We start from the raw sequence: 25,703 nt of genomic DNA on the forward strand, positions 1-25,703 counted from the left end.
ATATTGCATAAAACCAAGGAAAATAGAACAAGTTTAAAGGAACTGCAGAGGTGTGAAGCGAAACACAGTGCCAGGCCTGTATAAGGAAAGTCATAGCTAGTTATACGCTAAAGAGAAGAGATAAGTTTTCAGGTTTCTTTCAAAAATATTTAGTGCACTGGCTTCTCTGGTATCTATGCCCTTAAAGGAAGGACCAAGTTAAATCGCTAACTCTCTTTTCCCCTTCTTTCCTTGAAAAACACTGCAGTCATCTGCAGCTGGTTTACTGGAGGTTCCCAGAAAGTCAGGGATGCGGCACTTTGTCAGTCACACCCCAAAGCTCTGGAACACACTACCTTTTGTTTGTCAGGAGAATGTGCTCTCTCTCCTTTAAATGTGCGGTTGACCTGTGTGACGTACCTTGTCTGCGTCTGTCAGCGCTGCTGGAGATGGGTCGTCCATCCTCTCGGGACCAGTAGAAATAGTGTGGAGGGTTGCCGGACACCTGACACCGGAGAGTGACGGGTCCACCCTGGGTTGCCAGGACCCTCTCTGGATAAACCTTCACCACCAGGGAGGCTGCAGCTGCAGGGTGTAAAGGTCAGAACAAACTCATCAGGAAAACTCTCTGAGAATATCAAAACAAAAGAATGATACTACACAAAGAAAGCTCAAGCGTTAAGACTTATTATTTCTGTCTCAAAAAGCAAAATGAGATGGTTATCATTCTGTGGTGACTTGCATTCTTAGCCGAATCTGACATATTGGGAAATATAGTTACATTAAAAGACTGACAACACTCTCATATCTCTCTGTTATATATGAAGCTATGGCTGACAGTTAAGTTAGCCTAGTATGAAGACTGGAAACAGGGCAAAAGCTTGTCTGCTCTGTCAGAAAGTAACAAATTCTGACTACCAGCACCTCTAATGCTCACTAACAAACGTGCTACACCGTGTTTGTTTAATCTGAACAAAAACCAAAGTGCAAAAATGCCAAGTTGTGTTTTTTTTTCTTGGCCAGGCACAGCTGACTGGAGTCCTCAAGACTCTGTGAGGTCGCTTGGATTTGCTGCTAGTAATCATCATTAAACTGCATTGTTATTTAGCTGGAGGCTAACTGGAGCAAACATGTTTGTAGTTCTTTTCTATCTTGGATAATTCCCTTTGTTTATAACTGTAATAAGCCTTTCTTTATTTTGCAAGGCCATGTGTCTCATTTAATGTTGAACTACAGGCCAAACTTAATTAATCCTGCCAGAGGAAGTTACTGCAATGAGTGTGAAATCACAGTTAATGAAAGGTTCCACTTCTCTCAGCTTCCTTTGTAAAACACCCTCCAGCAGATTTGTGCCACTGTAAATACTGAAAACAAGCACAAACGCAGCACAAGCATTTCATTTGATCTCAACCTAAGGACAATCTAGGCATTTTTCATGTTTTTCTTAGCATGAACTAGCCTAGCGTCACCAGATTAATCCACACAGTTTGGAACTTTTCTGTTACTTTTCCATTTCCTCAAAGCGGATGTAAATCAAAGTGCCTCTGGATGCAAATAGACAGACCTACAACGAACCGGAGCAACAAAAAGTGTGAAAGAGTTGTGTTTCGCCCATTTTCAAGCAGGACACAAAATGGTGTCCGCCTGGTTGCAATCTGTCTCGTTCTCTCAGTTAACCAGTTCACTAAAATCTGTTTCAGAAAACATTTTAGACAAGAAATAAGCAATGCGGTAGCAGAATCTGGATTCATATTTGTTCAGCTCTGCCAAGTTTTACAGTTTGATCTGAGTTTACAGAAGCCTGATGACGGACCTGCTGACTGGACACAAATGGCTAAACCTACAACCAATCAGAGCAGCGAAAACTTGTGACATGTGACTTTTCAAATCTAGACTGCTGACACCCTTCTGTTAATCAACATATATAACACATTCCATATTAAATAAATGGCTGTGACCAGATCCAAAGCAGGTGAAATCCTGTCCGAAAGGAAGGAGAGCCTGATGTAAGTGAAACGTAAATGAAAACGTAAACTTGGCAGATTCGTCCGGTTCCCACGCTAATCATGAACATGAGCATCGTTCAGTCATATTTCTGCTTCGGCCAAATGAAACCTTACCATCGTATGGACGACACTTCTCTCTCTCCTGAGGGTTGCCAACATATCCAGGAGCGCAACTGATGATGGTAGAAACAGACACAGAAACAAGACTTAACCAAAGAAAAAAGTCAATGACAAAACTTTATCCAGCTCAAGTTTGGATCGAAATTCTTCTCATGGCACACGCGAGCTCGTGGAAGTTACAGCCGTGACAGTGTGTGTAGTTTATCAAAACAAACTGCTCGAAATAACTCACATCATGAGAACGTGTTGGGTTATCTTACCGTTCACAGTACTGGCCGGTGTACCCAGGCTGACAGGCAGTACACTGGTAGCCTCCATTTCCAAGGCTCTCACAGGTGGGAGAGAACCTGTCACAAGAGTTCAGAAACAAGATTCAGTATCAACCGAACCCAACAAGTAATTAAGTATCACATTCAGTTTTTGCTGCGAATTGACTGGAGAAAAATGTTTCTGAGGCAATTTCATGTGTTTTGGGAATTTCCAAGACTCAGTTATGAATATTTTGAAGCGTGGCAGAGTTACTGCAAAGGAATCAAAATGTGACGCTTGATTAAAAAACTAGTGGATCAGCTCTGGAAGCCTGAGCCGTCTCATTTTAATATCAGATTTCTTCACTACTTCTTCAACACACTGTAGCACAAAATCCTGACTTCTTAAAATGAAAATAAAAGAAGTGGTGGTACATAATCAGATGATTTCAGAGGGAAAGCAGGCACACAATTTCATGTCAGTTGGCAGGAAACAAGTTCATGACAGAATATGAATCAAACTCCGCAATTTACGAGACGGCAGAATTTGCTATAAACACGAGCAAGCGAGCTGCACGCTGCCTTGTCCTGAGCTATAAATGGAGGTGGAATGTGAAGTCTCGGTATCTGTGCCAGGACTCACTGGTTGTCTGGGTCAGTGTGAGGGCAGGCGCAGGGCTGGCAGTCCTCCGGAGTGCCGACAGTGGGGTCACCGAAGAAGCCGGGAGCGCACTGCTCGCAGAGCTCCCCCTGAGTGTTGTGCAGGCAGCTCTGGGAGGAGAAACATATCGTGTTTAGAGATCTGTTCATCTCATCAGGGCGCTCTACTGCAGCTACGACAAGGCCGGTGTCGGCGTTGCGCCTCGTACCGTGCAGATGCCGGTCTCGGGGTGGCAGGAGTCAGAGTGGCCGTTGCATTCACAGAGCTCGCAGTGACCCAGGTACAAACCTCCTCCGGTGCGAGTATATCCAGCAGCACAGTCCTGAAAGAGAAATCATGATGAAGATAGTGAAATGCCAGTATGTCATAATTCTTTCTGTTTACCATTCTTCTTTTTAGCCCCTATTTCTTTTATTTTGGTATGTTTTTTGTGGTGTATCTGATTGCTGCTTGTTGTCTGTACAATTATACGAAACATATTAGCATTTTTTTTATTTTTTTGCTTCCCATCATCTGTCCCATCATCTGACTGCTTGACATCTGTCCCATTATAAGTATACTTAAAGTAATTTAAAGTGTACTTTCAAGAAGTGCACTTCAAAACAGATGCCATTAAGTTCAACTTATACTAAACTAAATATACTAATCCTGCAATACTTAAAAGTGGTATTTCAAGTGTATTTACAAGAGAACTTTATTGTAATTGTACTGCATATTTATTTCTCACCAGAGTCAAGAATCAAGAAGAATTCAGAGAACTTCAGAGTGAATAATTACCTGGCAGGAGAGTCCCTGGTATCCAGGTGGGCAGCGGCACTGCTCCACCTCGAGGGCCTGCGCCAAGCCGCTGTAGTTGGGCACCGCGACCTCCATGCTGATGTCAAAGATGCTGGAGGACCTCATCTCGGTGGAGTAGGACGCTCGGATCAGGATGTCATCAAGATCGGCCAAAACCATCATCAGGTGCTCTCGGGTGGCGGGCATGCCGTCAGGACGGCGCCAGTTGTCCTGAGAAACAAAATGAAAGCTTACTGTTAAATTTAGTGTATATTTTTAGAATTTATTTGTTAATTCATTCCTGCAGGAAAATCATCTTTTCATTTTTCTCTAAGAGAGTAAGAAGCCAGAGGTCAGTTTAAGTCAAAGATTCAATAATTATGTTGAGATACCTAGACGTCTTCCCTCTATCTCTGCCCTCAACCTTATTTAAATCTTCGTTTTTTCTATATGATTGTTTCTTCTTTGTACATTTGTTTCCTCCCCACGTTAAGTTGTTAACTTCTATATAGAAACTTTTTTTTTTCAAACATTCTTCTCTTATTTTTTCAAATATCTTCTCATGTTTATTCCTTGAGGCTTCCTTTTTAGAAACCTGGTCCAAACTTGGGGCGTTTTGTTGTTTTCCATAAAATAGTATCTACCTGGTCTGCCTCATTATTATATGTCTTGATGCGGCTATACTCTGGACCCTTTTTGTTTTGATATTATATGGAGATGTTTTTGACATTCTGAATAACCTAACCTTTTTAAAATCCCTTTCTAATGTTTAGCTGTTGGCTAATATTTATATGAAGATGTTATTGGACATAATATATAATTTAATTGACTGAACTTACACTTACTGAGTGATATTTATGTTAAGGTCATCAATGGTATTTGTGCATGGTTGAATATTTTAGTGACTGTATTTATGAAAACAAAAAAGGCCATGTGTATGATGTTATGTTAAAATCAAGTAAGGAACAGGTAATATAAGATTCATCTCCCTCCTGCTCCTTTTTTGATAGTCTACCATCTGTTTTGTGAAATCAGTTAAATATACAATTAATAAACAATTAAAATATTTCTCTGCATCATGGCTACAAGTGTGCGATCATCTTCTTTCACACAAGTCACAGGTTCACCAGTGTTGCTGTTATGAGCCACTCACCTCTTTGAAGACGACCTCAAACTGGCGTGAATCTCTGCCGTCCTGCTGCCTCCTCTTCCAGGGCTGATGAGCTACCAGGGTGATGTCGTTACCCTGTGGGAACAACACCGACGTGTGAGTAAACGCCACAAGTGTGCATAACCACGGGAGAAAACAGTGACTCAGCATGAGGTCATACTCACAATAATCTGGACGTCGGCGTCGTCGAGCAGTGTTCCTCTTTGACCAGCCACATAGGAGATGGTGTATTTAAGTTTACCGCCGTAAGAGCCCACCTAAAACACGGTTAGTAAGGAGGAAGCTTTAGAACTTTTGCCAGGTCAAACAGCGCCGCAGTTCCCATGATGAAACATCAAATGTAGCGAAAATCAATGCCAGATGGCTACTTAGAGCGACACGGAGTGTGTAGTTACATCAAATCCAAAGTACTAGAAGGATGTGAAGGAACGTGAGAGTTACCATGTTAGCAGGATTTATTTTACTTGTGGTGAGGAGTGCTGCTCAGCCTGTGCAAACAGTCGTATAATGTCTTCTGTGGCTCTGAGAGGAGCTTTCTGAAGTCTGAAAAAAATAACCCTACTGATGTCATAGTGATGTCATTGGGGTTTTCTGAGCTTAGGTGAGCTCAGGTCGAGGCTTAAAACTTGTAGAATAAAGCCTGCATTACAAAGTGGGGGCGTGGGATTTGAAAGAAGAGAGCGTTTAGAATGCACAAGCCTTCGAACGAAATACGCTTTCAAGTTGCATTATGGGATTTGTAGGATCTGATGGTTTTGGAGCTTGACCCCTGCTAGAGACCAAATAAACTAAAACAGAAGGAGGGGACATTACGTCACTATAGAACAGCTCTGCTCTCACTTGTCATGGTAACAAGCTTCTCTTACTACAGAGGAGGAATGTAGATCAGAGAGTCAAGAGGACACGACAGGGAGAGCTGGGACAAACTTAAAGAGGAACAGGGAGTGTGGACATGTGAGGGACTGGGTAGAAGGGAGGACGGGGATGAGGGGAAAGGTGCTGTATTTTCTGTGACCTCTGAGGGTCGACCAGAGCTGATTAGGGGACGTCACCCCAAAGTCTTCGCGGTTACCTTGTCCCCTGTGAACTGCGCTGGGAGCTGCCAGTAGAGCAGATCATCCTGGTGCAAGCTGAAACCTTTGTAGACCAGAGCGTACTGAGAGGCAGAGGAGGAAGGAGAGGCATAAGAAAATAAGCCACAGATGGAGAGAGAGGCAGCGAGACTAAATCATAAGCAGGCAGAGGAGCGGTACAAGCAGGCGAGCATGCTGAGGAGTAAAACCCTACAAGAATCTCGGGACAAATGTGTGACATATACAGTTAAACTCTTTTAACTACATGCTCTCTAGTAGGAGTGAGGACTGCTATTAAAGGCTCCACTGACAGTTTGATAACAGCATAGAAGTTGCACTGTGCCTTGTCTGTCAACTAAAACAACAACTTTCACTGTCAATAATGAAAAAAGTGACAACTTAAGATGTGCCTCAGTAAAAGGCCGTTTTAAACCAAACAACAGGATAATGACAGACTTATGTAAAACCAATGTTTCTCTCAAGTGGACAATTGCAGTGACAGCACTGAGTGGGTGCTGTTAGCTTAACAATGGAAAACAACACCCAATCATGCATTGGAATTGTGTGAATTATTCAGTCTTTGGTAACTATAAACTAAGACTGAGTTGCACCAGCAAATATTAATTTAATCTAAGATCAGTTTAGCAAAACTTTTTAATTAAGTTTAAAAGTTTAAGCTTAAGATGAGTAAATCCTGATTTAAAATTAAAAAACTAAAAACTAACCCTTGTTTAGTAGATCCAAGTTTACTTATGTAAACCGAAATTCAAAAGAGTTTAATCTATATGGTGATGCTTGCTTCCCCAAATTAAAATAAATAAATAAAAATTGTGAGTTCCATCAGACCAAGTTTAAAAGAGAGGGCTGCTTAGTTGCTCTGTATTCCTAAAAAAAAAGTTACATTAAGTGCCAGCTAGCTAAGCGGTTAATAAAATATTACACTGTTTGCTAGCTAGCTAAGAGTTTAAAACATTAAACTGTTTTTGAGCTAGCTAAGAAGTTAATAAAATGTCACATTATTGCATTATTATATATACTAGCTAGCAAAGGTTACACTGTTTGCTAGCTACCTAAAAGTAGCAACTAGTTAACCTACTAATGACTGCTTGACAGAGAAGCTCTAAGCTTTAAATTCTCCTCCGTTGAGAAAAACAAACAAACCAGCTAAACAAACAACAGACAAAAAATAATATGTCTAAATAATAAAAACAGACACTGCCTGGCAGCAACTGGCAGACTATTTTAATTTATCAACTAGAGTGGAAGAAAGAAAACATGCATCATGAAATTCACTTAGGTTGAGCCTGTTTTGTTCTTGAGTTAAACATTTGACTACATTTTTAATTTGAGTTTAAACTTTTGGTACAACAGAATTAGCCTAAATTTAATCAAGGTTTGAAGTAAAAACTAACTGAGCTTTGAAGAGAGGTTTTAATTCAATATTTCTTAATTTAAAGCTAGTTTAAAGGTATGTTGCAACTTTTAAGTTAGACTATGATTTCATCTAGTTTAAAAATTAAGTCTCGTTGGTGCAGCCCAGCCTTTTCTGCATGACTTCAGTAGATCAGCTGTTTTTAATCCGTTAGGTGGTGTTAAGGGTTTCTGAACTACACATTAACTGCCCCAGACAAATTGAGGACAGTTGGTTGTTAATTAACTTTTAAAGCTTTAGTATCAAAGTCAGACAGTCAGTCATGCCACTGTCTACCTTGCTGCTGCCCCCAGAGGCACTAGAGGAAGTCTTGCTCAGTGTGTTCTTGCTCTGTTGATCAGGGCCGGACCCCAAAGAGAAATACAAGAAGTCACCAATACGACCAGGAAACAAAAACGCTCTTAAACGTGTTTCAGTCTCTGACAGAGTGTACCTGCAGACGAGGAGCGTGGCCTGGGGAATAGGGTTGGGGTCTGGTTGGTCTAACTGAAGAGGAGATACCAGACGGAGGAGAAGGGGGACTCAGGTTACGCAAAGACCATCGAGAGGAGGAGGAGGAGGAGGAAGTTGGGACCCGAGAAGAAAAAGAGGAAGAGGAAGACGAAGAGGAAGAGAAAGAGGAGGAAGATTTAGAGGAGGGGGGAAAGAATGGAGGGGAGCCAGCTCGTCCATTGGAGAAATTAGAGAGGAACGCCCAGACCTCATCATCCAGCTTTCTGACATCACCCTGGAGAGGCGAAAAAGTGGGGCACCGGAGATACAGAAGAAACGTAACCATGGGAACAGTAAAACTGACGGAGGCGGGGTTTAGAATTTAGTTCTTCCATGATGTAAACTGATGCACATCACTGTAAGAAGGTGAACATGCTGAGTCATGCGTTTTAGTGCTTCGATGTGCTGCACAATGAGATGAATTGACCCTTTCTAAGTCCCTCCCCTTTTCACTCTGTGCTCCAAGAGTAATTGAGCAAGTTTGGTACCTGGCTGAACCTCAGTCAACTTTTTCCTTTTCCGTTCAGTTAGCTATGTGCTATATGCTAAGTTCATCTATGTTTAAAACATAAAAATTTGAAGATGGTTAAAAGACATTTCTGAGGCACCTGTAAAAAACACATTTAAGGGCACCCCTATAGCTCAGTCAGTAGGGCATGCGCACCATGTATTGAGGCTGTTAGTCCTCTGCAGCGGCCGCTGGTTCGAATCCCACTTGCGGCTCATTTGCTGCATGTCATCCCCTGTCTCTTCACCCCCCTTTCCTGTCATACCTTCAGCTGTCACTGTCAATAAAGGCAAAAATGCCAAAAAAATAACCTTAAAAAAAAAAAAACACATTTAAGTGCTTTCACACTGCATATTCTTCTAAAAGAGCCCATCTTTAACCCTGAGCTAAGAGTTAACCTTGGGATAACTGAACCCCTTTTCATGCACCCTGAAAACACATAATATTATCTTTTTAATTGTGATAAAAACTGGGACACAATCCCGAAAAAACTGGGACAACTGGTCACTAAACTAAACTAGCTACCAACCGATTGATCATTGATTAGCTAGCTATTTAGGTAGCGTTTTAATAACATTATTTATCAGATGTAACTGGCTAGCTAATGGTTGATGCAGATTAGGTAGCTAGTTAGCTATAATTTATCTACCTTTAGCTAAGTTAAGAGGTGATATGTCATTTTTCCAGGTTCCCTATCAACATTTTTTTTTAAAATCAATCTTCAGGGTTTTTTTCAGCATAGATGGGCCTAGCACATAGTATATTTAAGTATAGGAAACAGGAAAGGAGACAGTTCAGGTCATTTCTAGAAAGGAAGCCCAGAAGAAAGTGATTTTAACCCAAACCATGATCGTTCCCCAACCCTAACCAATCATTTTCTGTTGTCACGTTACAAAACAGGTGCACAGTGAAGAAACAATCCATACAAATTGCATCACATCGTGAAAGTTTTTAAATTAAAGCTCCCTTCTTGATACAACTGAAAGTTTTCAGAGGTTCTGCTGGGTGCCAGGCTTGCTCAGCTGTTACTGAAGCTCAGAGTGAAAAGGGGCAGGACACAGGATGGGTCAATTGTTATCACTCCAAACAGTCAGATCACACTGATAAAACACATAATTCAACAACTTCTTGCACTGCAGAAACTTTTCTGAGACTTTTCATACCAACTCAGGCCTCTTTGTGATTCACACACATGCGGAGTCTGACAACATGCTGCTTCTCAGTCAACCTTTATCAAACCAAAGATGATTCTCCATGCTGCTACATCTATGAACCGAGCAGATTCATCTCCATAGATGTCCCAAACTCTCAGTGTGTTAGCTTATAATGACGGACACGCTGTGCATCGAGTACCTTCATTAGACGTGTGAGTATCACCTCCACTACTACAACCTGTAGTGCAGTTCATACCAAATACCTGGCTAGCTCTTTTGGATCTGCGGGTGTCTTTACGTTCAGAGGCCATTAGATTCCAAATGGAAGCATCCTTCCTTAGCTGCTCGTCTGGCAAGCGGGAGTCGCTCTATTGATGTGGATAAAGCAGGCTCTTTGATCACTTTCCTTATCACTGAGCTGATGGTATTTGGAAGTGTTATGGCAGCGTTATTCGAGCAAAGTTAAACTGTATGAAGCTCTTTAATGGACCATCAATGATCAATCCATTTACATGACTCATGTGATGTAGAGCAGAAAGCAAATTCTGTGTGCAATATTCACTGCAATGCAAGTGGTCAAATCTAAACACTTAGCGGCCACCTTCATCCGCAAACACTGCTGTAAAACACCATGCTTCAAATAAATAATTAAGTACACATCAAGAAACCATTAAATTCATAAAACATGACGTGTATCCATAATGCATGAGTATCACATAAAAAGTACAATGCATGGTATACAGTATATTACGCAATGCCACAAATATTTATTTCAAACATGCCAGACAACACTGTACCTCAAACTACAGTCACAGCATGACAACCACTGACTGGCTTTACTGTACCTGCTCTGCTCGTTTCAGGCGAGCAAAGTGAGAACCTTTCTATAGAGAGCGGAGGGGCAAACACAAAAAAAATGGACAGCTACGTCACGTTAAGTGGACACTTGGGCTATTAAATCTGTGGAGACTAATTTAACCCTGTGAATGAACAAATTTAAGAAGATGAAACAAAAATGTAGCAATGGAGGCAAAGAAGGCTGAAGCAAACAGAATGAAAAAGTAATCGGCTTGAAAATGCTGGAAAAAAAAAAGATTGGCTGAAGTTTGAAGTGAGACAAAGCAGCAAAATGGAGACGGCAATAGAAGAGGAGTGGTCTACAGGTTTCTGATGAGTGCTGCACAGCCCCTTGTGAACCGCATTAAAGCTGGGGCAGTTTATTTTTGGCAGAAGTTCCATAATAACCTTTAAGCACATTGTAATTGTAACACTAAACTGCTGCTCTTCCTCTTGGATCTGATTTCAGTCTTTAGCAAATCTGAAATGTGACAGGAGACTTTGACCAATCATAGGTGGGGAAGATTGCTGATTGCTGAGTCTCATTCCTAACATCTCCCAAATTTCCTACAATGCTTCACGACCTAGGAAGGAGACTCAGCAATCAGATCTGTGAATGAGAATCAACAATCAACTATCTTTCTCCAGAATTACTGACTGCGCCTTTAAGGGGGTTCATGATCTTGCCTGGGCTACTTCCCCTGACTCAGCCGCTGTGCGCGCTCTTTGATACTGACCTTGTCTCCCTGGTAGACCCCCGGAAGCTGCCAGTAATGAGGCTCCTGTCCCAGGTAGTCAAAGTTGCTGTAGGACAGCTGAGTGCCCTCAGTGGAAACCTCCACAGTGAAGCCGGTGGAGATGCGGTTGGTACGTTGACGGTTCACCAGAGCGAATCCCTGGAAGTTCCCTGGAGAGAAGACTGAGGACACCTGCAGGAGCACATATTGGGAAATGCAATCAAGCTCCAGTAAAAGAAAAACAAGAATTTTGATTATGATTGGGTGCATGGCTCGCCTTGCTGACTGCATGAACAATTTAAGTCAGTTAAAAAGGCGACTCAGTAAAGTCAAACACTTCGCTCAGTAGAGACTGAGGACAATGTCCCAGCTTTGGTTGTTAAAACTGGGTGGAAACAATTAGAGAGTTTAAAAAGAACTTTACGGCGGCCCTTCATATTGGGTCAGTGACATGCAAAAGTCGTGTGTTGTCTACTGAGGAGGAGGAAATCTGACCGTACTGCTTTGAATTGACTGTTTTAATTGGACTTTGTTGTTTATTCTCTCTCTGTGGGATCAAATGTTTTTTAGTATGATTATGTTGTGGTCTTATTATGTATGCCATTATTTTTTACTGTGCATTCTATAGTGTCTGTCTGGGTTTTATGGTGTCTGTCTGGAGCACTGGACCAAATGAATTCCCCTGTGTGGGATAATAAACTTGATCTGAACCTGAACCTGAATCTGAAATGGAGGGAAGAGCATTGTTTCTGGTAAAGCATGACTTTGGAAAAATGTAAGGGGCTGTAGTCGCCAGCATTCAAGCAGCTACTCTGCATTCAGAAATCCCCAGATTGTGAGCCTAGTTAATGAGAAATCCCAGAAAAGGGCAGGTGACTGTATAAGCAAAAAACTCCTATCTCTGAAGCTGAAGTACTTTCCATGTCCCTGAGATGTAAACATCAGTCCTGTGGATGCAGATCTACTGTGTGGAGTGTATCCTCTAAGCAGAACCCAGAAAGTAGTATAAACAGAACTGCTAGGCGTCTATGGTGTCCGCTGTCCGTTTTGAGTATAATCCATGCTGAAATAAAGTTCGACAGTCACAACTTTGGACTGATCGTGGTGCTACAAAATGTATACCTACATTTCTTGGACTGACCTCTAACAGTGTACAGATTTTCATGATGACTGACTAATCGGTTCCTGTGGGTGACTGTTGACTATGAAAGCCTCCACAACAACGGGGTGCAAAACTGAAGCGCGGGGAAGGCATAAGAAAGCAGGCGTGAGGGGTGCTGAAGTTGTCAGACATTCAGACTATCCACGTGTGCACTGGTTCCCAAACTGTGAGCCTCAAGGCAAGTCCAGGAGTGCCTTGGAATTTTTTAGTTATTATTATTATCATTATAGGATAATATCAGGTGTGCCTTGAGATTTTGGCTTTCCCTTAGGCACAAAAAGTTTGAATACCACTGCACTAGTGTAAAGAGTGTTATAACTGTCAGTATCTCCTGATACTCTAATTTTTATTTGCCTTTGTAAGACTTACTCTAAATGTTAGGTCTATATGTGATCTCACAGACTTCATGTTTCTGACCCTTTTGCTCTGGGGATATTCTGAGAGACAAGAAGTCAAGTTATCCTTGCAGTTATTCACTTAGCAGGACAGAGCAGGGTATATCTGCCAATCTCTGGCCAGTGATCTCACTGGCCTGGAAATACTTCAGACTGGTGTGATGAGGGCGAATTTAGACTTCCCCGAATTCAAACCACAGACTTGCTGATATGATCTTCGCTACAGCATAGCTGCTTTATCTGCAAACTTACATTTGGTTTGCTTGTTCAAAAGGTTTAAATGGCCTTTTCTTGAAGTATGAACTGATTGCACTGTTGTCGTGTCACTGTGTCATGTACCACTTTAAAGCCTTACCAGGTCTCTGTAGTAGGTAGAGCTGGAGCACTGCTGAGTGACGCCCATACAGAAACAGGACAGGCAGCCATCTTTGTTTTCCTGGCTGAGGTGGAAGGTTCCAGTCTTACAGCTGGAGCAAGACGGGCCTTCAACGTTCATCTGCAACACAGGTTTAAAGAAATGAGATAAAAGGCAATGAATCTATTCTAGTCTGCTACATGCACATGTGTTTGATTACCTTGCAGCGGCACACAGCACCATTGCAACCTTCACTTCCTTTTTGGTCACAGTTATAGCAGTTACCTGTAATAGAGCAGCAGAAATGACAATTACAGCATGTGTTGGACACTGTCTTAATTCCAAATTGATGGCGTGTAGGGGCTGTTTGCAACTTTTGTAAAGATAAATAAGCCAGAAGATGGAACAACATCTGTCATGTTCCTGGAAAAATGTGGTAAGTACCATTGACTTCATTGCTGCCAACACTGCATCTCTGTCCAAGTAGTGGGTTGCCAGTGTATCCTGCGGCACATCTGAAATAAAAATAAACAATATGTGTTGAAGCAAATGTTTCCAGTCAAGGAGGATACAAGGTTTAACCCAAAGCACAATGAGGCAGGAAGCTGGGAAATCTGCAAGAGTTGATACATCTGATGAATCGTATCCTTTTCAGAGTCTTTTTCATCCCAGGCAGACGTCAACCACAAACAAAGGACTGAGTCACTCAGACACAGAACATAAAAACAACTGTTATTCCATCCAATAAGCGCATATACATATACTAATGACTGTCTGTCCCTGTTTTGTACACTGAAATTTGTTTTTCCTGACCACCTCACAGTTTTTTGTACACGAACAAAACTATCTTTGGTATCACTTTGTCCAACTGGTGCTCAGTAATACAACACTAGTCCTTCATGGTTCTCTCCTGCAACTTGATTGGCTGCTGTCAGATTGAGTCAGACAAAGTGAATATGAGAAATTAAGCCCCAACTTGATGGGAATAAACAGCATCAATGTTTGTTGATTCAGTAAATGAAGGGGAATGAATTTGTGTCACACTTAAGGAAAGTGCTTTTCAATCGTTAGGCTTTGGGGAATTATCAATTATTATTCAAGCTAAAAGCCTCAAGTCGAAGTGAAGTCACGAGTCACTGGTGTTAAAATCCATGTTGAGTTTCCAGTCTTTTTTGTCTAAACTCATCACATTTTTAACTCCAAAACCATTTTCACACATGCACTGCAACTTTGCAATTATCCACACACCACCCAGAGAAGCTGTATGTGTGAACACAAATATGCACATTTTTTGGCCTGGACGTAGTACCGCCAGCTCTCTAGTCCTAAATCCAGGTGAGCCTAATGTTTGAATAGAACAGCTCAGAGGCCAGAGTGAGCGGGTGGGTGTGTTGTCTTTTCATTTTCATACATACTATCTGCTGACTGATATCAACCTACACATGACTAGCATTTTGCAAGCTCACATTTCAATGCCTTTCTTCACCATCTGTGATGTGAAAACATCAGATTTAAGTATTCTTCTTGCAAGTCGCAAAATCAAGTCAAGTGGGCTGATCTCCGTGTCTGTCACTCTTCTCCTCTTCCATCACTTTGTTCATTTTGAGACTTGTTGATACAAATGCAACAACAGTCACCATTACGGATTAGTTCTCCTCCTACTGCACCTGAACCACACGGAGTATTTCCAACATGTGTGAACGTGTCTGACGTGGACAATCTCCTCATGCATGCAGCGTGAGTAAAAGGGCACATTCAGATGATGTCCTGACCTGATTCTCAGGGTGTTGTTCAGAGTGCACAGACAAAAAAAATCACAGACACCCAGCTTTTGCACTGAATACAAATAGTTTTCCCAGGAAACAAAAAAAAGATAATTCAACATTGCACTGGAGATGGATGAAGCCGCTGCTAAAACATTCAACATGTCTCAGATGTTGATTCCATCTCTCATATGAGCATGACACAGCTGAAACTGAGGAACACCTTTGCATAGGAACAGACACATTAAAATTATCAGAGAATCTTAAAAATGTCACCATAACATATAAGTTTCACAAATACAGAACTGTTAAGAGAAAAAAGCAGAAGTGAGCAGTAACATAACGAGCCACAGAAGAAGATGCTAAGCTGCTAAAGAGGAGAGTTATTTCTGATACTGTGACACAGCAAAGCGATACGCCTTCAACCCAAGCAAACAACGCCACTGCCACCAGAGCAAAGGCTAATCCAACCACAGATCTGTGCAGGACAGCTGCTGTCAGTCTTACCTCACCTGTCCTCTGGCAGGTCCGCAGGTCAACAGCCAACAAGAAGACTTCCAAGCTTCCATGCTAACTCGCTTTAGGGAAACCCTATTCAAACTAACTCCTCAGACGAGCAGTGGTTTCTAAAGTATGATTAAATCAGTCCTTTCAGTCAGTGTTGTTTGGGAAATAGAAAATACATCAAAATAGATTTGGCCATGTGCTGAAAATGTTCATAACTGAAGGCTACTGAGAAAGGACATACAGCTCATGATAAACACAACATGACAAACAATGTGGTCTCACATCCCATAACATAAAACTAAATACAAACAATGAAAGGTTTCTTCCTAAAAAAATGTATCATCTTCCTAAACACTGATGATATGACAGTTCTTCAGTGACTGACCAAACCATGGCCCCGCTAGTGGAAATACTTTGGAAAGCGTCCAATTCTCTGGTCATACAACTGCTGACAAGACTGCCGTGAAATAGACTCTGGATATTCATGGTCCCTAGAAGAAGAATCCAGTTGTTTTCAGGTCCATCTGACATTTCCTCTAGTGTCACCACTGGACCAAAATATCAACAGTTACATAAGTATTATCAACATTATGCTCTGTAAATGCACCATTTGTAGTAAAATTTGATATTCCACAGAGGATGATCCCCTCCAAGTTTGTGTCAAGTGAAGTAAATATATATATATATACTATATATAAATATTTTTCCAAAACAAAAAATTGGAGTTCAGTTAAATCTGCTGTTGGTATTCTCAATCACCAGAGGATGAAATCTTATTGCTTTTGGCGAACTCGTGACCTTTTGTCTATGGCAACCATCAGTCCATAATAACCTGCCAAGTGACCTAACTGGCAGAATACCTTGAAATTAGTTGAGCATGGTAGCAGCTATGCAATGCTAAAGGCTAATGCTGATTTTTAGCAGGTATAATTTTTTACCATGTTTACCATATCAGTTTAGCGTGGTAGCATACTTAACACAAGGTACAGCTGGAACTGCCATTAATTTTCCAAGTATTTGGTTACAAACCAAAGTATTAGACAAATTACATTTTTGACCTGCTAGCGGTGCTAAGGAAAAAGTCGGGGAATCACCACAATCATTAGATTTTCATACTCTTGGGACCATAAATATCTTCAACAAATTTCATGGCAATCCATCAGTCTGGTGTACAGACAGAATGACACTGACATAACAAGATAAGAATACGGTTTAAAAACATCACACCATGTACGGCCACTAGCGGGTTGTTCTGATTATCTGTAATGTTTTAGTTCTTCATTCTTGAAATTTAACATCTGAACCAATCTCCTTAATTTAAAAATTAAAACCCAAAATGTAGAACATGTTACAGCTCTTTGATTAAATATTTACATCAAGTACAGAAAGTATACCCAGCAAACGATACATAATCTTTGCACTCGCAGGGTCGTCTGGAGGTGTCAGGCTTTCCGGGACACAAACACATATGATTCAAAACACTGTTACAAAAAAAAGGGGTGTTCTGACACCAATAACTGTGGCAGAAATGCCTCCGACGCAGCCTAAAATGCTGGATCGGGTATCGGAAAGATATGCATTGAACCATCATCACCTTGTTTATTAGCCTTATAATAATATATTTTTTAACGCATTGGTATGAGATCAGTACCTGGTATTGGTCAATATGCAAAGCTCAGGTATCAAAATTGGTATCTGGAAGAAAATAACAGTATTGGAACATCTCTACACAAATAACCAAGTGAATGCATAAAACAAAAAATGGGAATGAAACCGTTTGGGTTGATACTTGGAAAACTTGAGGTAGTCTTGCCTTAACACAATGGACAGATGTATACACATAAGAGGTACTAACGCAAAGCTATCTCTTCATAGCAGGATTTTGTGCAATAGTTCTGATTCTAATAAAATACACCTATTTGTGTAAAAATCATAAAACCACATCAGGATGGCATTAAACATCTGGAAAAGTCCCTCTAAAATAACAGTATCATAAAATCAGTCCCTTCATAAACGTTCCATTGACGTGGTTGCAGTGACAGACATAAATATCAGGGGAGCCTATACAATGGGGAAAAAAATACAACACATTATTCCCTAATAATCGGGGATAATTTTGATTGGAATGGCCAGCCTTCCCAAGACAACGTGAAGAGAACCGTCTCGATTCTTTTTCTGCTTTGCAGGCTTGTGGCGTCCGTGTAAGAGCTGCAGTAGGTCCAAAACACCAGAATTTGACTTCTTTTTCTGCTGAGGTTTTTTAGTAACTTTCTTTGCAGTGGTAGCCTTGGTTTTAGGGGGAGTCAGTTTCCTTTTCACTGTTGTGTTAGATTTCTTCTTCACAGTAGTGGGCTTGGTTGTAGGAGGAGCTGATTTCTTGTTTTCTGTTGCATTAGACTTCTTCTTCACAGTGGTAGCCTTGGTTGGTTTCGTGGTTGTGACCGTGTTCTTGCTGGAATTCTTTGTTCTGTGAGAGACTAACTTATATGAATTGGGCTCAGTCTTTTTTTCATTTTGGCTTATATTACCCTTGTGTGGCTTTGAGGATTTCTTTGAATCGCCTTCTGAAGACTCTCCACCCTCCTGAACCTGCTTCGGAACTGGTGCATCCGATCTAAACGCCTTGTTACGTCTATTATTTTTGACAGGTGATGCAGAATCTTTTTTCTTGGTCTGGTCAGGTTTTGCAGGGGTTGGTTTGTGAGATGGAGGCTCCAGTTGGAATTTAGTGACCGTTTCTTCTTTTTTTGCTCGCGTTGATTTGGTTTTGTTTGGCTGTGAAAGACGTTTAGCTGTCGCATTGGACCTCCGACCTTCCGGCCTTTTGGTTTGAGGCTTCGCTGTCGCTTGAGACGCAGATTTTAAAGTAGTTCTTGGTTTACTCAAAGTGGTCCTCAACTTGATCGAAGACCTTGTTGAAACTTGACTTCTGGATGCCCTGGTGACTGATGGAACCTGTGTAGTGTTTCTCACTGATGTCCTCGGTTTACTCAGGGTAGTCTTCAACTTGATCGCTGACCTTGTTGAAACTTGACTTCTGGATGACCTGGTGACTGACTGAAGCTTTATATTGGGTTTTGGTGTGGTGGCTGCTGATTTGAGTTTTCTCTCTCTACGAGGGACCGAAGTGGGTTTGTCTGTGGGGAGGCCTGGGGTTGGTATGCTTTTGGGCACTGTGGCTCTACTGGTTAACTGCATTTCAGTCGGTACAGTCTGGACTGGAGGCTGAGGCGTTGAGTACGATGGGACTGCGAGGACTGTGGCGATTGAAGGCAGAGCCCTCTTCTCTTGGGGTGAACGGGAAGTGTGTCTAGCACGTTTCATCTTGTTCATCTCCTGCGCAAGGGCGGTGAAACCGTCAATCAGGATCTCCAGCCTTCCCTCCAGTCTGCTCAGACGAGCCTCCATGTCCGTGTAGCTCTTCTCCAGCTCGTTAACCTTCTTGTTCTTCTCGCTGGCTGACTGGAGCACGATGAGCTCCTTCAGCTGAGAGCTGAGGTGACTCTGCTGGTCCTCCATGCTGTGAATACTCTCCCTCATATCGAGTGTGTTTCTCTCCAGCATGCTCAGCCGTTGGTTGAAGGTGTTCAGGTGAATTCGCAGCAGGTGCTGGAAGCTGGAGTGCCTGTTCTCCGGGCTGGGTGTGAAGCGTGGTGGGAGTCTGGTTGCTGATCTGTTGGGGGTGACTGAGACAATGCCTCGGGTCGTGCGATGGTGAGCTGCAGTGGACAGTAAAGACCTTGTCGGGATCACGATTGTTCCTGCGGTGGTGGGCCACTGGTAGTCATTGTCATCTCCACTACCATATGATAGTATCTCTTTCTCCCAGCTGAAATTGAACACTGCTTCAGCTCCACATCCCACAGGTAGGAGGCCTTCTACTTGCTTCTCCGGGAAGGGGTCCCCACAACTGTCGGCAGACAGCCTCTCTTCTCTTAATGTCAAAACAGCAGAATCAGGCATGATGATGAGACGTTCAAACAACAAATCATTTGTATGTTGCACCCAAGTCACCTCGCCATCTTTGCCTTTGGAGTGGCAAAGATTGATTAGCCAGACAGGAGTCCTCATAAATGCCTCGTCTACATTTATGTCGTAAAGACCCAGGAAACACATTTGGTCTGTGCACAGACAGAGATCACATGAGCCAACACCTTAAAATTTTGCTACCAGCAAAGCGCAAAGCTGAAGCAGAAAGCAACCTCTGACAAAGCAAAGAACAGAAGAAAGCAAAAGTAAGATCTAAAGCCAACTAAACTAAAGCTTTCCTCGTGGACATACAGCACTTTTATGTCTCCTTTGGTAAATGTATTCTCCACAAACAGTAAAAATCTGGGTGATGACATTCTCAGTACCACCAAAGACCCATTATCCTGTAACAAAGATGCAGTAAACTACCACAGCAGCAAATCAATAAATCCAAGAACACCATGTCCATCTTAAAAAACAGGACACACTGTTAAACTTCACAGGTACATCAGAATGGGTGGCACCGATTTGCATCTCCCATCCTTCGACTGACACCGCTCTTTCATAACTGCTGTAAAATAACAAAACAAAACAAAAGAGAGGCAAACCACAGACATGCTTATATCCTGTGAATGAAACCACGTGGTGCCACTGCCAGCCCCCGCTAACCTTGCTGCCGGCCCACCCGGTAACCCCAAACACTGAGCAGCGTCCAGAGGACTGTGAGAGGAAGAAAAGAAGAAAAGGAAAAGCAGAAAGAGAAGAACAGGGGGGCGTACCTTTCACAGCGTCGGCCAGTGTATCCAGGGGGGCAGTTGTCACAGGTTGGCTGACCGTCAGAGTCCTGATAGCAGGTTGAGGAAAATCTGTGCAGAGAGAGGGACACATCTCATGAGGACAGGGCTGCACGATTATGGCCAAAATGATAAAGGTGATTATTTTCATCAACATTGAGAGATAAAGATTATTTATCACAACTGATTTATGGACAAAATATTTTTACTGCACTTTCACATTTTAATAAACAGTGCAATTATTTGTTTCCATGTTGTGCTGCATTTCTGCAAAAGAACTAATCCATGCATTAAAATAAGACTGGTCTGCACCATCAGTGCCTCTCTTAGAAGCAAAATATAAATATAATTGTGCCAAAACATTTTACTTTTTACCCAAAATTAATCAACAGAGCACTGCTTTCAATTTCATATTGTGCTACATCCGACTAATATAATAAAGTACCTATCTAATTAGCTCAGCATTCATGTTTCATGCTTCTTGCAGTTGGTGTGGTTTATACCATAAAGCACTGCACAGCATTTTCTCATGGATGTCTGAGTTGTCACTTGATGGAGAGATATCGTTAGTGACATTATTCTTCATTCATCATACTGCAGTTTGTGGTGTTTTTTCAGGTGGTTGAAGGAGTCAGTTGTGTTGCTTTGTCGCGCAGACACAAGTCTCATGCACTCTTGTTCTTGCTTAACATCACTTGCCCAAAATCCAAAGTACTTCAAAACAACGGATGATGATCTGTTTCGACTAGTTCTTTGACCTCTGCTGCAGGCATCTGATTTCTGTTTTGCCCACCTGTTCTGCTCTGGACCGCCATAACTTTTGCACAGGCTGCCGCTGTTAGTTTACAAAGCACCTGATTTGATATGCAGCAAAGTTTTCTACGATTTAAGCCCACATTTTAAACGTCAGTATCAAAGTTAATTGTGTTCATTTAATTGTGGGAAGCCAAAATCATGATTGAGATTAATATTAATTGTGCAGCCCTGACATGAGGGTGCTTGTTTTGGCAGCACTCATACGCAGTTTGATCCCTGGTTAATATGGGGCATTTGATTAAAGTGTTTTCTCAGCCCCTGCATTGCACGCTGTTTACTTTGCTTAATCTAGCATTAAACTGAATAGTTAACGGTAATCTACACTGACTGAATTAAACTGACACAAGTTGAAAAGACTTTAAGACATGAACTCACTGGTTGCTGGAAGCGGTTCCAGGACAGGGGCACGGTTGGCAGGCCTGAGCACCACCCGTAACAGGGTTTCCATAGAAACCAGTCTGACAGCGCTCACACCTTGGGCCGGCAGTGTTATGGAGACATTGCTTTTGGTCAGGACACACAGACAAATAAAACGAGGTGAGTTCCACGGAACAGTTGAATATACTGTACTTAGAGAGTGACAGTGTGTTTCCACATGTTGGGATTTGCCAAGAAACCATTATTACATTCCTTCGCAGAGATCAAGGCAGGTTAGACGCTGGCAAGGAACACAGAGAGAGAGGAAGAGCAGAAGAAAACCTACCAGACACCTGCCGGTCTCTGGGTCACAGCCGCTGGCGTGACCATTACAGTCGCACCTCTCACAAGTGCCCAGGTACAGACCAGAGCTGGAGCGAGTGTAACCTTCATCACACTCCTGCAACGACATGGAAAAAACACCTCAGGTGAGAAACAAGTGAAGACAAAGAGGAAAATGTCTTTGTTCCATTGCAGCAGGGAGACAGACTGCAATTATCATCAAAGACGGTAATGGAAAAAAGTCAGAGACTTTACTGTGCTATTATTAACAAGTTTAGGCATATCTCTACCTTACTCTTCTCCCTGTATTTCAACCTAAAACTAAACTAACTAATCTACAGCATGAAAGATCCTTTACAGAAAAAAGTCCTCATCAGCAAATGGAGTTTGCTCAGATGTCAGGGCTCAATTGAGCTCCTACCATACTTAGGTTGCGTGATAACAAATGATCCATCACCACAACAACCGAGCAGATTCCACCTGCTGATGAAGACCATGAGATGCAGATGAAAGCTCCAAAAACGAAAGTAAGTGGACCTTGAGTTAAGATTTTCTTTTGTAGAATTGTTTACCTGGCAAGAGGGACCTTTGTATCCTTGAGGGCAGGCGCACTCCTCCACCTCCAGAGCACGTTCATTACCGGTGGGCTGAGGAACAGCGATGTCCATCTTGATGTCTGAGATACTGTTTGAGACAAAAACGCACAATTAACAGAACTAACAACACACCTATTTTCTATAAATACTGGACTAAAATTGTTGTCAGGATTTTTTTTGGATGCAAGGGAAAATCTGATAAATGACTAATAAGTACAGAAAGTGTTTGAATGAGACCTTTTTATTAAATAATAAAATCCTTTTTGTTTCACCAGAAACAGCTGTTATATCACTCTGTTCAAAGTCACCAGACTCCATTGACAAAAAGTTATTTTACAACAGAGATCAAGTTCCACGTGTTAGTTTTGTGCGGAACTAAACTTGTAACAGACCAAAGTCAGACAATAAAACAAACAACTAACCAATTGTGGCAGAGATAGAACAGCATCTCCCATGTTTCTGTGAGGTACAATTACTACTTCTGTCAATGTGGTCTGGTGGCTTTAAAGAGAACAATATAAAAGCTGTTTCTAGTTAAAAAAAAATAGATATTCTCTTTAACAAAATGGCCTGTCTTTGTAGGGATCATTTGCATGATGTAGTCAGACACTTACAGTAACAGTCTGAGCCTGTTAGCTTTTGAGAGAATATCTTACTGCCTAATAAATCAGGTGGAAAAATACAATTGTAAATGGGGAATGTTTCTGCAGTTTCACTCACTGTAAGGAAACCAGCAAACACACTTTCTGAGTAACAGGTTGAGTGATTTCATTAAGTGGTTTGCTCGTAAAACACACAGCATAGGCTCATATTTATGTGTGTTACCACATGTTATGTGCATTTGTAAATACACAAAGACTCTGTAATGTATCTTATTGAGACTTATGAAGGTGGGAGGTTGGATGTTACAATGGTGCGATGCAAAGAATCATATAAATAGTATTACATGGTCACTATTTTAACACTCAACCTTAAAGGACTGTGAACAGCCAGAACAGTGGTATGGTGTCTATTTTGTTATTGTAATGTTCCTTTTTATATTATGTATTTATTTTTATTTTTTGTATTTTAGTATCAGTCAGTTTTGCCTTTTATTTTGGCAGGATATTTTGTCTGGTGCTGTTTGGGGACTGTGTTTTGTGGGTTTTGATCTGTTGCAGCTTTATGTTGTTGAATGTGAAAAAAATCAATAAACTTGAAGTCATAAAACAACCTGAGCCTGTCAGTGGCACAAAAGGTATATAAGCTGTGCAGTAAAAGCACCAGAGGAAACCATACCTGCTCTCAGCCATGTTGTCTGCGTAGGTGGCCCTGATCATAAAGACGGTGACGTCGGCCAGAGCCATCAGCAGGTGCTCACGAGTGCACGGCTGCCCATCAGCACGGCGCCATGCAGACTGTCAGCCAGAGAGATGGAGAATGAAGAAAAGTTAGTCTACCAACTGTGCTGGGATTCAGATTTAACTGAAATATAATCCCCTATGAACAATGAAACGCACCTCTCTGAAAGTCACAGTGATAGTTTGTGGGACCCGTGGGAGAGGCTTGGTCTGAGAGTTGTGCTCCAGGAAGATGCCGTTGCCCTGGAGAACCACATCTGGCCGACCGTCGATCACCAGCGAGCGCTGGGCCGGCTCAAAGCGTATGGTGTAGCGAAGCTCCCCGCCATAGGCCGTCACCTGGTAGAGACATGGAGAAAGGAGAAGCTCATCTCAGCGCAGTGAATAGTGTAAAGGTATTTCACCCCTATGATACTGTGGAGGAAGTCACAAGACACCCATGTTGGGCTTAATGGTGGATTCAAGTCAAAGGCTTCAAAGGAGGCTCGCTGTGTGGATAAGTGCAGCCTTTTCACTTAACAACATGTTGAGGCATGACTGAGAGGGATGGAAATGGCAGAGAAATCTATCACAACCAACACTTCACAGTTTTTTCCCCTGCTCTCCCCTTCACCTGCTCTCTTCTTCTTTGTTGTTTTTTTTTTTTTATCTCTCACCTTATCTCCTCTGAAGCTCTCAGGCAGGACCCAGTAGTAGATGTCATTGGGGACGCTGGAAAAGGAGCGGTAGGCAATTTCAGAGAAGGCCCTCTGGGAGATGCCTTCAGAGATAGTTTTAGTGTTGGCACTGTTGGAGAGGGTGTAGAGCTGCCCGTTCACTCCTCCTTGTACCTGAGAGACACAAACGAGCCTGAATGAGATTTGAGCTGAGATTTATATGTGATCTCACCTCGGCAGTCACTGTTTGCTCACTGCCTCTCACCATTTAGGATCTGAATGGATTTGCTGATACAGCATGACTGCACAAACACTGAGTCAAACCTTGATACCAAAAATATCCACCCCTCCCTTCATCATCAGTAGCTCACCTGATCTCTACTCCAAGTGGAGCTGGAGCACTGCTTGGTGACGCCCATACAGAAACAGCGTAGACAGCCCTCAGGGTTGCTCTCTGATAGGTGGAAGAACCCGGGCTTACACTCGTCACACAGAGCGCCTGCCACGTTGTTCTGCACACAGAAACAAACAAACATGCACATATGTCATCCATCTGTCTTCACAGAAACATAAATAGTGCGACACGTCAGCCTCATAAACCATAAATGAACAACAGATCACACTGAATGGTTATACAGTAATCCTAATAATCCATACTTTCTATAAAGATCTTGTCTATAATGCATTATAAGCACATTTATAAGATATTATAAGTTAAAAAAAATCAAGCAGGCATTTTTATGCAAATAGTTGGGTGTCATGATTGACCATCTGTTATCATGGAAAGACCACATTGAATTTATCTGCAAAAAGACAAAACAAAGACATCATTTTCTCTGGCGCCTTTGTTGTCATGGTTTGAGTTAACAAATTCATGTTTCTTTTGTTTTTTTTAATTTCTGTGCTCATGAGTGTTCTACAGCACTGTAATACTACATGGTACAAGTGTACTTTGAAGTCACACAAAGTGAAAATCTGCCCGAACTTTATACCACAATAACAATAAAGTATCATCATCATCATCATCATTTATAAACGTTCATAATCATGCATGACAACTTATCACAAAGTTCAGATAAAGTACTATAAACAGTGGATATAATGTATTATAAGTTAAGAATTTATAATGCTTATAATATAGCTCCATACTTAAGTAACAACAGTGTTTTAAAGAAGAACTGGAGCGCTGGATAACATTACAACACATTACAACTACCACAAGTTTAGCCAGTTATAAAGACACATAGAGAACTGCCTTAACATTTTGTAAGAGATTATAAATTATAAAAGTTTTGGGAAAGTGCAACATTTCTGAAACTCTCCTAGGAGTCTCTTGGGAGATTTCCCAGTGTTACCCCAGTCTTGCACCACAGGTTGCTGTGTTTGGTGTGACCATGCCATCATCTGTTTGAATCAAAATATGACATTTCTGGAGTTCTGGAAAATAAAGACTTGT

The 25,703-nt window shown here is 41.7% G+C and overlaps 1 protein-coding gene across 3 annotated transcripts in view; it reads right to left on the bottom strand.

Annotated features, from left to right (window-relative positions):
• Positions 1-25,703, bottom strand: part of hspg2 (heparan sulfate proteoglycan 2) — a 142,141-nt gene that overhangs the window by 38,224 nt on the left and 78,214 nt on the right. For 2 of the 3 annotated variants that reach the window (XM_084720435.1, XM_084720436.1), the window contains 20 exons: positions 24,619-24,759; positions 24,248-24,421; positions 23,751-23,930; positions 23,530-23,648; positions 22,228-22,339; positions 21,660-21,773; positions 21,332-21,459; positions 20,126-20,212; positions 13,552-13,622; positions 13,328-13,392; positions 13,108-13,248; positions 11,196-11,387; positions 5,127-5,219; positions 4,945-5,037; positions 3,792-4,022; positions 3,223-3,336; positions 2,997-3,124; positions 2,366-2,452; positions 2,100-2,158; positions 400-564 (listed from right to left, as the gene is read on the bottom strand). In XM_084720435.1, coding sequence (XP_084576561.1) covers positions 400-564; positions 2,100-2,158; positions 2,366-2,452; positions 2,997-3,124; positions 3,223-3,336; positions 3,792-4,022; positions 4,945-5,037; positions 5,127-5,219; positions 11,196-11,387; positions 13,108-13,248; positions 13,328-13,392; positions 13,552-13,622; positions 20,126-20,212; positions 21,332-21,459; positions 21,660-21,773; positions 22,228-22,339; positions 23,530-23,648; positions 23,751-23,930; positions 24,248-24,421; positions 24,619-24,759 — 2,494 coding nt within the window. Of the gene's footprint in view, positions 1-399; positions 565-2,099; positions 2,159-2,365; positions 2,453-2,996; positions 3,125-3,222; positions 3,337-3,791; positions 4,023-4,944; positions 5,038-5,126; positions 5,220-6,034; positions 6,119-7,743; positions 7,798-7,900; positions 8,195-10,466; positions 10,506-11,195; positions 11,388-13,107; positions 13,249-13,327; positions 13,393-13,551; positions 13,623-20,125; positions 20,213-21,331; positions 21,460-21,659; positions 21,774-22,227; positions 22,340-23,529; positions 23,649-23,750; positions 23,931-24,247; positions 24,422-24,618; positions 24,760-25,703 lie in introns of all 3 variants that reach the window. The other variant, XM_084720434.1, reaches the window with a different exon arrangement.

The sequence above is a fragment of the Lutjanus erythropterus genome, chromosome 6 (genome assembly GCF_056507025.1).
Source record: "Lutjanus erythropterus isolate fLutEry1 chromosome 6, fLutEry1.hap2, whole genome shotgun sequence".
Classification (NCBI taxonomy): Eukaryota; Metazoa; Chordata; class Actinopteri; order Lutjaniformes; family Lutjanidae; genus Lutjanus; species Lutjanus erythropterus.